The 14303-nt window shown below is 46.5% G+C and overlaps 3 protein-coding genes across 3 annotated transcripts; all 3 read left to right on the top strand.

The window, feature by feature from the left end:
• The first annotated feature begins 458 nt into the window (after nucleotides 1–458).
• LOC127689545 (proline-rich protein 23A3-like) lies at nucleotides 459–1190 on the top strand. Its single transcript, XM_052189240.1, has one exon. It carries the CDS (start codon nucleotides 459–461, stop codon nucleotides 1188–1190), a length of 732 nt encoding a protein of 243 aa, XP_052045200.1.
• A 4983-nt stretch (nucleotides 1191–6173) lies between these two features.
• Nucleotides 6174–6905, top strand: LOC127689544 (proline-rich protein 23A3-like). Its single transcript, XM_052189239.1, has one exon. It carries the CDS (start codon nucleotides 6174–6176, stop codon nucleotides 6903–6905), a length of 732 nt encoding a protein of 243 aa, XP_052045199.1.
• A 5099-nt stretch (nucleotides 6906–12004) lies between these two features.
• Nucleotides 12005–12733, top strand: LOC127689543 (proline-rich protein 23A3-like). The gene has a single exon (XM_052189238.1). The coding sequence runs from the start codon at nucleotides 12005–12007 to the stop codon at nucleotides 12731–12733; it is 729 nt and encodes a 242-aa protein (XP_052045198.1).
• Nucleotides 12734–14303: the final 1570 nt, after the last annotated feature.

Genomic DNA, 14303 nt, shown 5'->3' with positions numbered 1-14303 from the left:
CTGAAAACGTGGCTGGGGTGGGAAAGCCATGTTCCTGTGTGTGATGCCACAGGTGAAGGCAAGGATAACGACAAGGACATTCAAGGGCCATTTTCTCTCCTTTGACTACGAATGTTCCCAACACTGCTTACCCCTGCTGCCCATCCTCCTCCACCCATGCCACCCCCTTCGAGGGCCTGTTCCCAAGACCCCGCCCTGCCTGTGCTTGAGGCCCCGCCCTGCCTGGGCAGAGCTTCCTGCAAGCCAGGAAGATATAAAGAACTCAGGTTCTCTCCAAGCCAACACTTCAGATCACCTAGTTCTTCTGACCACATCTCTTCTCTCCAAGAGGGCGCACAGAGTCTCCTGCAAAAGCCAGTCCGACAACAGTCGTACCTGCATGAAGTACAGCTCACAGGTCTAGCACCCTCAGTGCACCTCTTTAGGCACCAACTCCCAGTTTGCCAAATCATCACACCATGGAGGGAGTGAGGCCCCAGGGCACCAGCGCTGATCTTGTAACCAATCCTGCCAAGTGCCCTCGACTCCAACAAGACCACCCTGCTCAACACGACCTGGAGGGGCCTATGGAGACTTCCAGCTACAGGCTCACTTCCCTGGTGTTCCTGCCACCTGGCTCTGCCTTCCAGCTGAATCTCGATGACTGCGACCTGCTCTTGGAACCTCAGCACACCTCGATCCTGGAAGTGTCCCTCCCAGAACACACCATCCTCTTGGTCCCCGGAAGCCTCCAAGATTCCACTGGCCCTAGACATCCTGAGTTCTTGCCCTCAGACCAGCCTGACTCTGATCTCCTGGACATGCCGCAGGAAGTCATAGTCATCCAGCCAGGATCCTTCAGTGCTTCGGTAAGAGACTGCAAGGGCCTGCAAAATGTCTCTCACTCAGGGATGCCATGGATGAAGGCTCCATCTGGCCTGGTCCCAGAGCTTCATCTCTCATCTTCTTCATTTCAGGGTCAAGTCCCAGATGGCCGCATTCCTTTGGTCTCTCCTAGAGCAGAGGAATATGCTCCCTGGGCTTCCTGGAGCCCCCAAGGCAGCGTGCTGGAGTTTCTTCCGCACTCACCACTGGAGCCTCCCCCTCCATCTTCTCCTTCAAGCCACCAACAACAGTGCCTGCTGAATCCTGTGAGACCTACTCGCCCTCCATGCAAGGCCAGGAAGCGCCTAGTCTTTGAGGAAAAATAGACTGCTCCAGAAACACAGGGTGCCTGGGACTCTTCCAGGGAATCCCAGAGCTCCTGTGCTGCATACCCAACAAGATAATGTTCAGCCTGTGTCCACACAGTGCTCTCTGCTGCAAACTACAGACACAACATACACACTTCAAGAAGAAGGGAGACACAAAGTCGCACCTTGGAAGTTGAAATAAATCTGCCTTTGAACACCAGAAGATGGATTGTCAAACTTGAGACTTTCTCTCACATTCTTCCATATTCCCCTCATGTGCACAGGCAGTTCCTGGTAAGACCCCTAAGAACCTCTCGTCTTTTTGGAAACAAGAAACCATTGGGTTTGCTGCCAGTGTCCATCCGTGGATGAAAGAAAACTTGTCCTTGTCAGTCCAAGCTGGGCTCTGCAGAAACTCACAAATACCATAGTAGGAAAAGATGGTTCCATCCCTGGATACATGATGCTGACATACTTCTTCTCTGCCATCCCTTCACCTGCTGGAGTGCTCTTCACTTGTCCTCTCCTGCCAGTGAGACTTGATGCACATTGTCACCAGCTGGTTTCATCATGCACTGGATGGACCTTCCTTTTGACCTGCAGTTCCCATACTGACATAAACATTAGACCTGTGGAAGGTGGTTAGTTTACTGTTTCATTGTCTTTTATACTTTAAACTTGACAATGTAAATGTCTCCTGAAAGCCTGGCAGTGGTGCCACACACCTTTAATCCCAGCACTTGGGAGGCAGAGGCAGAGGCAGGCACATTTCTGAGATCCAGGCCAGCATGGTCTACAGAGTGTGTTCCAGGACAGCCAGAGCCACACAGAGAAACCCTGTCCTGAAAAACCAAAAAAAAAAAAAAAAAAAAAAAAACAGAGGCAGAAGAAAAATTTCTCCTGGAAAAAAAAAATCCAAACTTGTATGATAATTTCAATCACTATAGAGGATGCCTTTCGTGTAAGGAAATAAAATTTTATTAGTAAAGTTTAAGACTAAACAATAATTGTGTGTTCTGAAAACTTTTATCTTTAAGGCTCCATAGGGAATAGCTCATGGGTGCCCATGATCACAACATAAAAATAACACAGAAGCACCAAGGTCTGGAGCTGATGCTGAAGCAGACATGGTACATGGGATCAAAGAATGGGTTGGGGCTGGCAGTGGTGCCCACATCTTCAGTCTCAACTCGGGGGAAGCAGAGTCAGGTGGATCTCCGAAGTCAAAGCCAGGCTGGACTACAGATTTAGTTGCATAAAACCAAGGCCCAGCATAAACTAATTCAATGTTGATTTAAATATCTATATAAAGAACCTAAAGAGAACAGAAGAGACAAAAGGGTACTTTAGAATGTCAGTTTTGTTGCATAGGGCTTCCTGAGGCAGACTGGTGAAGGAACTTTTCTCTGAAGCAGAGGAGAAAGAAGGTTCTGCTAAAAACAACAGGTGGAAGGACACATGATGAAGGATTCTTCGCTAACTACCACCATGGATGTGTCTGCCTTACATTACATACTTGAGCTCATTCAGTTTGGACATATTAGAGAGAAAAACACCAAAACACTTGTGGTGGAGTGCTGCAGTTTCTTGCCACTTTCACAGACTCAGGCTGATTGGCAGAGTGATGTCAGCTGAGACAGACACAGGGGCTGGGGCAAGGCAGGACTTGGGCTTAAGGCAACACCTGTGGAGGAACCTGATGTCTGAAGGAAGTAGAAAACAGACTGGGCAGACAGGCAAAGGGGCTGAGCTTGGCTTGCTTGCATAGCAAGACACTGGTTGGTCTCTCTTCTTTCCCCGATCCTTGCTCTTTCATGAGAGGCACAAGTCCAGATATCACTACTTGTCAAAGTCCCTTCTGCCTGGATGTTCCTGCTAGGTCCTGCCACCTGCTGCTATCCTGTCTCTTCCAAACTGGAGGGTGGCTATACCCGAGAAGTGTTTGCCAATGGATCTAGCTGCTACTGACATCCTATGGATCCTGCCACAGCAGCTGAGCAGTGAACTCAACTACCAATTTCTAGACAACACTGATGGCGGTTGTCCCAAAGAACCATGTCTGAACAGGTTCACTATTCTTCCACACATCTGGTGGGTTATGGGCTAAAAGGTAGGTTCAAGCATTTAAGAACAGCCAATAGAAAAGGCATTGAAATAAGATATGATGGAGAGAGAAAGAAAGAGAGAGAGACAGAGACAGAAGCAGAGAGAGAGTGAGACAGAGAGAGAGAGACCGAGAGAGATACAAGAATGGATGGATTGGTATTGGTTTTTCTCTTTTCCTTCTTCTCCCTCTTCTTTTACAAAATTCACACCAATATCATAATTTTTTTAATAGGGAAACACAGAAAAATAGGACACTATATACTGTTGGAAATAAAGTGTGATAGGATAATTAATTGGTTCTGTACATAAAAAACCTGAAATGAATCACTATCATGGTTTTCCAACTAAACCTTTAAGGCTAGTCTATGTACTTTTTAAATTATGTATTTATTATTATATATAAGGACACTGGAGCTATCTTCAGACACACCGGAAGAGGGCGTCAGATCTCATTACAGATGGTTGTGAGCCAGCATGTGGTTACTGGGATTTGAACGCAGGATCTTTGGAAGAGTAGTCAGTGCTCTTAACCACTTGGTTATCTCTCCACCCACGGAGTCCAGCATATTTCAAAAGCTTAAGTGTACTGGTTGAGGTGTTATTTACCTGAGGTTTCAGGGAGAGGCACAAGGAGTAAAAGTTACAACAGAATCTCAACTACAGAGCAAGTTCAAGGCCAGCCTGGCCTCTATGGGACCATGAGAAAAAAGAGGGAAGAAAAACAAATACCAGAGGCCCCATTTATACCACAAGATGGATAAGGGCATAGAAATTTAACAGACTAACTGCAGTAAGGAAGGAGCTTTGCATCATTAGGACCTGCTCACATACTGTTAGGATGTTCAGTTAAGAAGCCTTTGGTGGGGGCTGGAGAGATGGCTCAGCAGATAAGAGCCTGTATTGATCTTGCAGAGGGCCCAACAAACACAGGGTGGATCACAACCATCTGTAATGGTATCCAATACCCTGCTGTGGTGTGCCTGAAGGGAGCTTCCCCGGCTGGCATAGAAAAAATAAATACATCTTTTTTTTTTTAAAAAAAAATACATCTTTTAAAAAAAGAAAGAAAGAAAGAAAGAAACAAACAAACAAACAAAGAAGACCCTTCCAGAGGACTGGGGAGGCAGAGGCAGGTGGATCTCTGTTGAGTCCTGCCTAATCCAGAGATCAAATTCCAAACCTGGCGGGGCTACTCAGAGAAAACCTGCCTCAAACAAACAAACAAAGAAACAAACAAACAGAAACTCTAAGCTTCAGCTGGAATAAAGAGAGCCTAATGGGGCTGCATTGGAACCTGTTCCTTGGTGGTGTTTTGGAGGTTCAGTGAATTCTTCCCAGCACGACATTTGTAGCTTCTGTTGTTCAGATCTGACTAAATGTTCTTCTTAACTGAAGTATGTCAGAGCAAGATGGACTTAGAGTGATTACCAGTTTAACCTGAGAAAGGCTTGGGAATATAAAGGGATCCTGAGTATGCAGGCAGTCTTGCTCTGGCTTCTAAAGAACTTATGGTGACTTAAAGCTCTGTGTGGCCAAAAGTCCCCTGTAAAGACCAGAAAACAGCTTCAGTTAATTCTTCATTATAGACACATCACAGCACCACTTTGTGCACCACTCTGTATATCAATGAATGTGTACAACCACTACTTACATTAAGAAATAAACTCATTAGGACAATTAGGAAGTGAGAGAGAGCAGAGCTCTTAAGGGCACTAAGTGCTCCTGAAGAACTGCCTGCTAGGGCAGTGGTGGCTCACACCTTTAATCCCAGCACTTGGGAGCCAGTGGCACAGGGATTTCTGAGTTCGAGGCCAGCCTGGTTTACAGAGTGAGTTCCAGGACAGACAGGGCTACACAGAGAAACCCTGTCTGGGAAAAAAGTAAATAAATCAATCAACAGATCTGTCCTTCATTATCATATCCAACAGAAACAAAGCATCTAACATTGAAACTATTTTTCCCCACTCGTAATGGCTCGTGAGGATGAACTAACTTTCTCAGGCATAATTCAGTCAGTCCAGGCTAGCCTTGAGCTCACCACATACCAAGACCAGTCTAGTTGTCACCATGTACCCGACTGGCCTTGAACTCATAATCTTGCTGTGACTGTCTCTCAAACGCTGGGGTTAGGGAAGTTCTACAGTACTCACAGGAATACTTTTCTGATTTGTTTCTGGAGATCAAATCCAATGCCCCCCAGCATGCTAGGCGAATATTCACTCATCGATGGGTTGTCTCAGATCAATTATGTACTTCATTATAACACAACTTTGAGGTCATTTTTCTAATAGAAAAATAGGAACCTAAAACGCTTTTAGTTTCTGTCCTTAAGTAGCAAGCCTGACCTGCAAGGAACAAGTGTTGTTTCACTTTGATAATGTGCATTTCCGTTTTTATTTGCAAATGAAGGGAATTTCTAGGATGGGACCAAGAGTTCCTGAAAACGTGGCTGGGGTGGGAAAGCCATGTTCCTGTGTGTGATGCCACAGGTGAAGGCAAGGATAACGACAAGGACATTCAAGGGCCATTTTCTCTCCCTTGACTACGAATATTCCCAACACTGCTTACCCCTGCTGCCCATCCTCCTCCACCCATGCCACCCCCTTCGAGGGCCTGTTCCCAAGGCCCCGCCCTGCCTGTGCTTGAGGCCCCGCCCTGCCTGGGCGGAGCTTCCTGCAAGCCAGGAAGATATAAAGAACTCAGGTTCTCTCCAAGCCAACACTTCAGATCACCTAGTTCTTCTGACCACATCTCTTCTCTCCAAGAGGGCGCACAGAGTCTCCTGCAAAAGCCAGTCCGACAACAGTCGTACCTGCATGAAGTACAGCTCACAGGTCTAGCACCCGCAGTGCACCTCTTTAGGCACCAATTCCCAGTTTGCCAAATCATCACACCATGGAGGGAGTGAGGCCCCAGGGCACCAGCGCTGATCTTGTAACCAATCCTGCCAAGCGCCCTCGACTCCAACAAGACCACCCTGCTCAACACGACCTGGAGGGGCCTATGGAGCCTTCCAGCTACAGGCTCACTTCCCTGGTGTTCCTGCCACCTGGCTCTGCCTTCCAGCTGAATCTCGATGACTGCGACCTGCTCTTGGAACCTCAGCACACCTCGATCCTGGAAGTGTCCCTCCCAGAACACACCATCCTCTTGGTCCCCGGAAGCCTCCAAGATTCCACTGGCCCCAGACATCCTGAGTTCTTGCCCTCAGACCAGCCTGACTCTGATCTCCTGGACATGCCGCGGGAAGTCATAGTCATCCAGCCAGGATCCTTCAGTGCTTCGGTAAGAGACTGCAAGGGCCTGCAAAATGTCTCTCACTCAGGGATGCCATGGATGAAGGCTCCATCTGGCCTGGTCCCAGAGCTTCATCTCTCATCTTCTTCATTTCAGGGTCAAGTCCCAGATGGCCGCATTCCTTTGGTCTCTCCTAGAGCAGAGGAATATGCTCCCTGGGCTTCCTGGAGCCCCCAAGGCAGCATGCGGGAGTTTCTTCTGCACTCACCACTGGAGCCTCCCCCTCCATCTTCTCCTTCAAGCCACCAACAACAGTGCCTGCTGAATCCTGTGAGACCTACTCGCCCTCCATGCAAGGCCAGGAAGCGCCTAGTCTTTGAGGAAAAATAGACTGCTCCAGAAACACAGGGCGCCTGGGACTCTTCCCGGGAATCCCAGAGCTCCTGTGCTGCATACCCAACAAGATAATGTTCAGCCTGTGTCCACACAGTGCTCTCTGCTGCAAACTACAGACACAACATACACACTTCAAGAAGAAGGGAGACACAAAGTCGCACCTTGGAAGTTGAAATAAATCTGCCTTTGAACACCAGAAGATGGATTGTCAAACTTGAGACTTTCTCTCACATTCTTCCATATTCCCCTCATGTGCATAGGCAGTTCCTGGTAAGAGCCCTAAGAACCTCTCATCTTTCTGGAAACAAGAAACCATTGGGTTTGCTGCCAGTGTCCATCCATGGATGAATGCAGACTTGTCCTCGTCAGTCCAAGCTGGGCTCTGCAGAAACTGACAAATACCATAGTAGGAAAAGATGGTTCCAGCCCTGGATACATGATGCTGACATACTTCTTCTCCGCCATCCCTTCACCTGCTGGAGTGCTCTTCACTTGTCCTCTCCTGCCAGTGAGACTTGATGCACATTGTCACCAGCTGGTTTCATCATGCACTGGATGGACCTTCCTTTTGACCTGCAGTTCCCATACTGACATAAACATTAGACCTGTGGAAGGTGGTTAGTTTACTGTTTCATTGTCTTTTATACTTTAAACTTGACAATGTAAATGTCTCCTGAAAGCCTGGCAGTGGTGCCACACACCTTTAATCCCAGCACTTGGGAGGCAGAGGCAGAGGCAGGCACATTTCTGAGATCCAGGCCAGCATGGTCTACAGAGTGTGTTCCAGGCCAGCCAGAGCTACACAGAGAAACCCTGTCCTGAAAAAAAAAACAAAAACAAAAAAAAAAACAAAACAAAAAAACAAAAAAACAAAAAACAAAAAAAAAAAACAGAGAAAAAAGAAAAATTTCTCCTGGAAAAAAAAAATCCAATCTTGTATGAAAATTTCAATCACTATAGAGCATGCCTTTCTTGTAAGGAAATAAAATTTTATTAGTAAAGTTTAAGACTAAACAATAATTGTGTGTTCTGAAAACTTTTATCTTTAAGACTCCACAGGGAATAGCTCATGGGTGCCCATGATCACAACATAAAAAAAAACACAGAAGCACCAAGGTCTGGAGCTGATGCTGAAGCAGACATGGTACAGGGGCTCAAAGAATGGCTTGGGGCTGGCAGTGGTGCAAACATCTTCAGTCTCCTCTCGGGGGAAGCAGAGTCAGGTGGATCTCCGAGGTCAAAGCCAGGCTGGACTACAGATTTAGTTGCATAAAATCAAGGCCCTGCATAAACTAATTCAATGTTCATTTAAATATCTATATAAAGAACCTAAAGAGAACAGAAGAGACAAAAGGGAACTTAGAATGTCAGTTTTGGTGCATAGGGCTTCCTGAGGCAGACTGGTGAAGGAACTTTTCTCTGAAGCAGAGGAGAAAGAAGGTTCTGCTAAAAACAACAGGTGGAAGGACACATGATGAAGGATTCTTCGCTAACTACCACCATGGAGGAGTCTGCCTTGCATTACATACTTGAGCTCATTCAGTTTGGACATATTAGAGAGAAAAACACAAAAACACTTGTGGTGAAGTGCTGCAGTTTCTTGCCACTTTCACAGACTCAGGCTGATTGGCAAAGTGATGTCAGGTGAGACAGACACAGGGGCTGAGGCAAGGCAGGACTTGGGCTTAAGGCAACACCTGTGGAGAAACCTGATGGCTGGAGGGAGAAGAAAAAAGGACTGGGCAGACAGGGAAAGGGGCTGAGCTTGGCTTGCTTGCATAGCAAAACACTGGTTGGTCTCTCTTCTTTCCCCGATCCTTGCTCTGTCATGAGAGGCACAAGTCCAGATATCACTACTTGTCAAAGTCCCTTCTGCCTGGATGTTCCTGCTAGGTCCTGCCACCTGCTGCTATCCTGTCTCTTCCAAACTGGAGGGTGGCTATACCCGAGAAGTGTTTGCCACTGGATCTAGCTGCTACTGACATCCTATGGATCCTGCCACAGCAGCTGAGCAGTGAACTCAACTACCAATTTCTAGACAACACTCATGGAGGTTGTCCCAAAGAACCATGTCTGAACAGGTTCACTATTCTTCCACACATCTGGTGGGTTATGGGCTACAAGGTAGGTTAAAGCATTTAAGAACAGCCAATAGAAAAGGCATTGAAATAAGATATGATAGAGAGAGAAAGAAAGAGAGAGAGACAGAGACAGAAGCAGAGAGAGAGTGAGACAGAGAGAGAGACAGAGAGAGATACAAGAATGGATGGATTGGTATTGGTTTTTCTCTTTTCCTTCTTCTCCCTGTTCTTTTACAAAATTCACACCAATATCATAATTTTTTAATAGGGAAACACAGAAAAAATAGGACACTATATACTGTTGGAAATAAAGTGTGATAGGATAATTAATTGGTTCTCTACATAAAAAAACCTGAAATGAATCATTATCATGGTTTTCCAACTAAACCTTTAAGGCTAGTCTATGTACTTTTTAAATTATGTATTTATTATTATATATAAGGACACTGGAGCTATCTTCAGACACACCGGAAGAGGGCGTCAGATCTCATTACAGATGGTTGTGAGCCAGCATGGGGTTACTGGGATTTGAATGCAGGATCTTTGGAAGAGTAGTCAGTGCTCTTAACCACTTGGTTAACTCTCCACCCACGGAGTCCAGCATATTTCAAAAGCTTAAGTGTACTGGTTGAGGTGTTATTTACCTGAGGTTTCAGGGAGAGGCACAAGGAGTAAAAGTTACAACAGAATCTCAACTACAGAGCAAGTTCAAGGCCAGCCTGGCCTCTATGGGACCATGAGAAAAAAGAGGGAAGAAAAACAAATACCAGAGGCCCCATTTATACCACGAGATGGATAAGGGCATAGAAATTTAACAGACTAACTACAGTAAGAAAGAAGCTTTGCATCATTAGGACCTGCTCACATACTGTTAGGATGTTCAGTTAAGAAGCCTTTGGTGGGGGGTGGGGGGGTGGAGAGATGGCTCAGCAGATAAGAGCCTGTATTGATCTTCCAGAGGGCCCAACAAACACAGAGTGGATCACAACCATCTGTAATGGTATCCAATACCCTGCTGTGGTGTGCCTGAAGGCAGCTTCCCGGGCTGATATACAGAAAATAAATACATCTTTTTTTAAAAAAGAAAGAAGAACCCTTCCAGAGGAATGGGGAGGCAGAGGCAGAGGCAGGCGGATCTCTGTTGAGCCCTACCTGATCCAGAGATCAAATTCCAAAACAGGCAGGCCTCTCAGAGAAAACCTGCCTAAAACAAACAAAGAAACAAACAAACAGAAACTCTAAGCTTCAGCTGGAATAAAGAGAGCCTAATCGGGCTCCACTGGAATTTGCTCCTTGGTTGTGTTTTGGAGGTTCAGTGAATACTTCCCGGCACAACATTTTTAGCTTCTGTTCTTCAGTTTCGACTAAATGTTCTTCTAAACTGAAGTATGTCAGAGCAAGATGGACTTAGAGCAATTACCAGTTTAATCTGAGAAAGGCTTGGGAATATGATGGGATCCTGAGTATGTAGTCAGTCTTGCTCTGGCTTCCAAAGTCCTTATATTGACTTAAACAAGACATACTTGAGCTCAGTCAGTTGGGACATATTAGAGAGAAAAACACCAAAAGACTTCTGGTGGAGTGCTGCAGTTTCTTGCCACTTCCACGGACTCAGGCTGATTGGAAGAGTGATGTCAGCTTCTGTGTGGCCAGAAGTCTCCTGTAAAGACCAGAAAACAGCTTCAGTTAATTCTTCATTATAGACACATCACAGCACCACTTTGTGCACCACTCTGTATATCAATGAATGTGTACAACCACTACTTACATTAAGAAATAAACTCATTAGGACAATTAGGAAGTGAGAGAGAGCAGAGCTCTTAAGGGCACTAAGTGCTCCTGAAGAACTGCCTGCTAGGGCAGTGGTGGCTCACACCTTTAATCCCAGCACTTGGGAGCCAGTGGCACAGGGATTTCTGAGTTCGAGGCCAGCCTGGTTTACAGAGTGAGTTCCAGGACAGACAGGGCTACACAGAGAAACCCTGTCTGGGAAAAAAGTAAATAAATCAATCAACAGATCTGTCCTTCATTATCATATCCAACAGAAACAAAGCATCTAACATTGAAACTATTTTTCCCCACTTGTAATGGCTCGTAAGGATGAACTAACTTTCTCAGGCATAATTCAGTCAGTCCAGGCTAGCCTTGAGCTCACCACACACCAAGACCAGTCTAGTTGTCACCATGTACCCGACTGGCCTTGAACTCATAATCTTGCTGTGACTGTCTCTCAAACGCTGGGGTTAGGGAAGTTCTACAGTACTCACAGGAATACTTTTCTGATTTGTTTCTGGAGATCAAATCCAATGCCCCCCAGCATGCTAGGCGAATATTCACTCATCGATGGGTTGTCTCAGATCAATTATGTACTTCATTATAACACAAGTTTGAGGTCATTTTTCTAATAGAAAAATAGGAACCTAAAACGCTTTTAGTTTCTGTCCTTAAGTAGCAAGCCTGACCTGCAAGGAACAAGTGTTGTTTCACTTTGATAATGTGCATTTCCGTTTTTATTTGCAAATGAAGGGAATTTCTAGGATGGGACCAAGAGTTCCTGAAAACGTGGCTGGGGTGGGAAAGCCATGTTCCTGTGTGTGATGCCACAGGTGAAGGCAAGGATAACGACAAGGACATTCAAGGGCCATTTTCTCTCCCTTGACTACGAATATTCCCAACACTGCTTACCCCTGCTGCCCATCCTCCTCCACCCATGCCACCCCCTTCGAGGGCCTGTTCCCAAGGCCCCGCCCTGCCTGTGCTTGAGGCCCCGCCCTGCCTGGGCGGAGCTTCCTGCAAGCCAGGAAGATATAAAGAACTCAGGTTCTCTCCAAGCCAACACTTCAGATCAGCTAGTCCTTCTGACTGAATCTCTTCTCTCCAAGAGGGCGCACAGAGTCTCTTGCAAAAGCCAGTCTGACAACAGTCATACCTGCATGAAGTACAGCTCACAGGTCTAGCATCTGCAGTGCACCTCTTTAGGCACCAACTCCCAATTTGCCAAATCATCACACCATGGAGGGAGTGAGGCCCCAGGGCACCAGCGCTGATCTTGTAACCAATCCTGCCAAGCGCCCTCGACTCCAACAAGACCACCCTGCTCAACACGACCTGGAGGGGCCTATGGAGACTTCCAGCTACAGGCTCATTTCCCTGGTGTTCCTGCCACCTGGCTCTGCCTTCCAGCTGAATCTCGATGACTGCGACCTGCTCTTGGAACCTCAGCACACCTCGATCCTGGAAGTGTCCCTCCCAGAACACTTCCTCTTGGTCCCCGGAAGCCTCCTAGATTCCACTGGACCCAGACATCCTGAGTTCTTGCCCTCAGACCAGCCTGATTCTGATCTCCTGGATATGCCGCGGGAAGTCATAGTCATCCAGCCAGGATCCTTCAGTGCTTCGGTAAGAGACTGCAAGGGCCTGCAAAATGTCTCTCACTCAGGGATGCCATGGATGAAGGCTCCATCTGGCCTGGTCCCAGAGCTTCATCTCTCATCTTCTTTATTTCAGGTTCAAGTCCCAGATGGCCGCATTCCTTCCGTCTCTCCTAGACCAGAGGAATATGCTCCCTGGGCTTACTGGAGCCCCCAAGGCAGCATGCTGGAGTTTCTTCTGCACTCACCACTGGAGCCTCCCCATCCATCTTCTCCTTCAAGCCACCAACAACAGTGCCCCCTGAATCCTGTGAGACCTACTCGCCCTCCATGCAAGGCCAGGAAGCGCCTAGTCTTTGAGGAAAAATAGACTGCTCCAGAAACACACGGCGCCTGGGACTCTTCCCAGGAATCACAGAGCTCCTGTGCTGCATACCCAACAAGATAATGTTCAGCCTGTGTCCACACAGTGCTCTCTGCTGCAAACTACAGACAGAACATACACACTTCAAGAAGAAGGGAGACACAAAGTCGCACCTTGGAAGTTTAAATAAATCTGCCTTTGAACACCAGAAGATGGATTGTCAAACTTGAGACTTTCTCTCACATTCTTCCATATTCCCCTCATGTGCACAGGCAGTTCCTGGTAAGAACCCTAAGAACCTCTCGTCTTTCTGGAAACAAGAAACCATTGGGTTTGCTGCCAGTGTCCATCCATGGATGAAAGAAAACTTGTCCTCCTCAGTCCAAGCTGGGCTCTGCAGAAACTCACAAATACCATAGTAGGAAAAGATGGTTCCAGCCCTGGATACATGATGCTGACATACTTCTTCTCCGCCATCCCTTCACCTGCTGGAGTGCTCTTCACTTGTCCTCTCCTGCCAGTGAGACTTGATGCACATTGTCACCAGCTGGTTTCATCATGCACTGGATGGACCTTCCTTTTGACCTGCAGTTCCCATACTGACATAAACATTAGACCTGTGGAAGGTGGTTAGTTTACTGTTACATTGTCCTTTATACTTTAAACTTGACAATGTAAATGTCTCCTGAATGCCTGTCGGTGGTGGCACACACCTTTAATCCCAGCACTTGGGAGGCAGAGGCAGACAGATTTCTGAGTTCCAGGCCAGCATGGTCTACAGAGTGTGTTCCAAGACAGCCAGAGCTACATAGAGAAACCCTGTCTCACAAAACCAAAGAGAAAAAAAAGAGAAAAAAGAGAAAAAAGAAAAAAAATTTCCTGGAAAAAAAATAAAAAATTGTATGAAAATTTCAATCTCTATAGAGTATGCCTTTCTTGTAAGGAAATAACATTTTATTTGTAACGTTTAAGTCTATACAATAATTTTGTGTTCTGAAAACTTTGATCTTCAAGACACCATGGGGACTAGCTCATGGGTGCCCATGATCACAATATAAAAATAACACAGAAGCACCAAGGTCTGGAGCTGATACTGAAGCAGACATGGTACAGGGCACGGAGAATGGGTTGGGGCTGGCAGTGGTGCACACATCTTCAGTCTCATCACGGGGGAAGCAGAGTCAGGGGGATCTCCGAGGTCAAAGCCAGTCTGGACTACAGATTTAGTTGCAGAAAACCAAGGCCCTGCATAAACTAATTCAATCTTGATTTATATATCTATATAAAGAACCTAAAGAGAACAGAAGAGACAAAAGGGTGGTGGAGTGCTGCAGTTTCTTGCCAATTCCACAGACTCAGGCTGATTGGCAGAGTGATGTCAGCTGAGACAGACACAGGGGCTGGGGCAAGGCAGGACTTGGGCTTAAGGCAACACCTGTGGAGGAACCTGATATCTGAAGGAAGTAGAAAAAGGACTGGGCATACAGGCAAAGGGGCTGAGCTGGGCTTGCTTGCATAGCAAAACATTTGTTGGTCTCTCTTTTTTCCAGATCCTTGCTCTGTCATGAGATGCACA

The sequence above is a fragment of the Apodemus sylvaticus genome, chromosome 7 (genome assembly GCF_947179515.1).
Source record: "Apodemus sylvaticus chromosome 7, mApoSyl1.1, whole genome shotgun sequence".
Lineage (NCBI taxonomy): Eukaryota > Metazoa > Chordata > Mammalia > Rodentia > Muridae > Apodemus > Apodemus sylvaticus.
The sequence above is the reverse complement of the archived record's forward strand: the minus strand, read 5'-3'. Positions and strand labels throughout refer to the sequence as shown.

What these genes read in the sequence shown, in the direction of transcription:
- LOC127689545 (XM_052189240.1), top strand. Translation starts at nt 459, where the DNA reads ATGGAGGGAGTGAGGCCCCAGGGCACCAGCGCTGATCTTGTAACCAAT.
- LOC127689544 (XM_052189239.1), top strand. Translation starts at nt 6,174, where the DNA reads ATGGAGGGAGTGAGGCCCCAGGGCACCAGCGCTGATCTTGTAACCAAT.
- LOC127689543 (XM_052189238.1), top strand. Translation starts at nt 12,005, where the DNA reads ATGGAGGGAGTGAGGCCCCAGGGCACCAGCGCTGATCTTGTAACCAAT.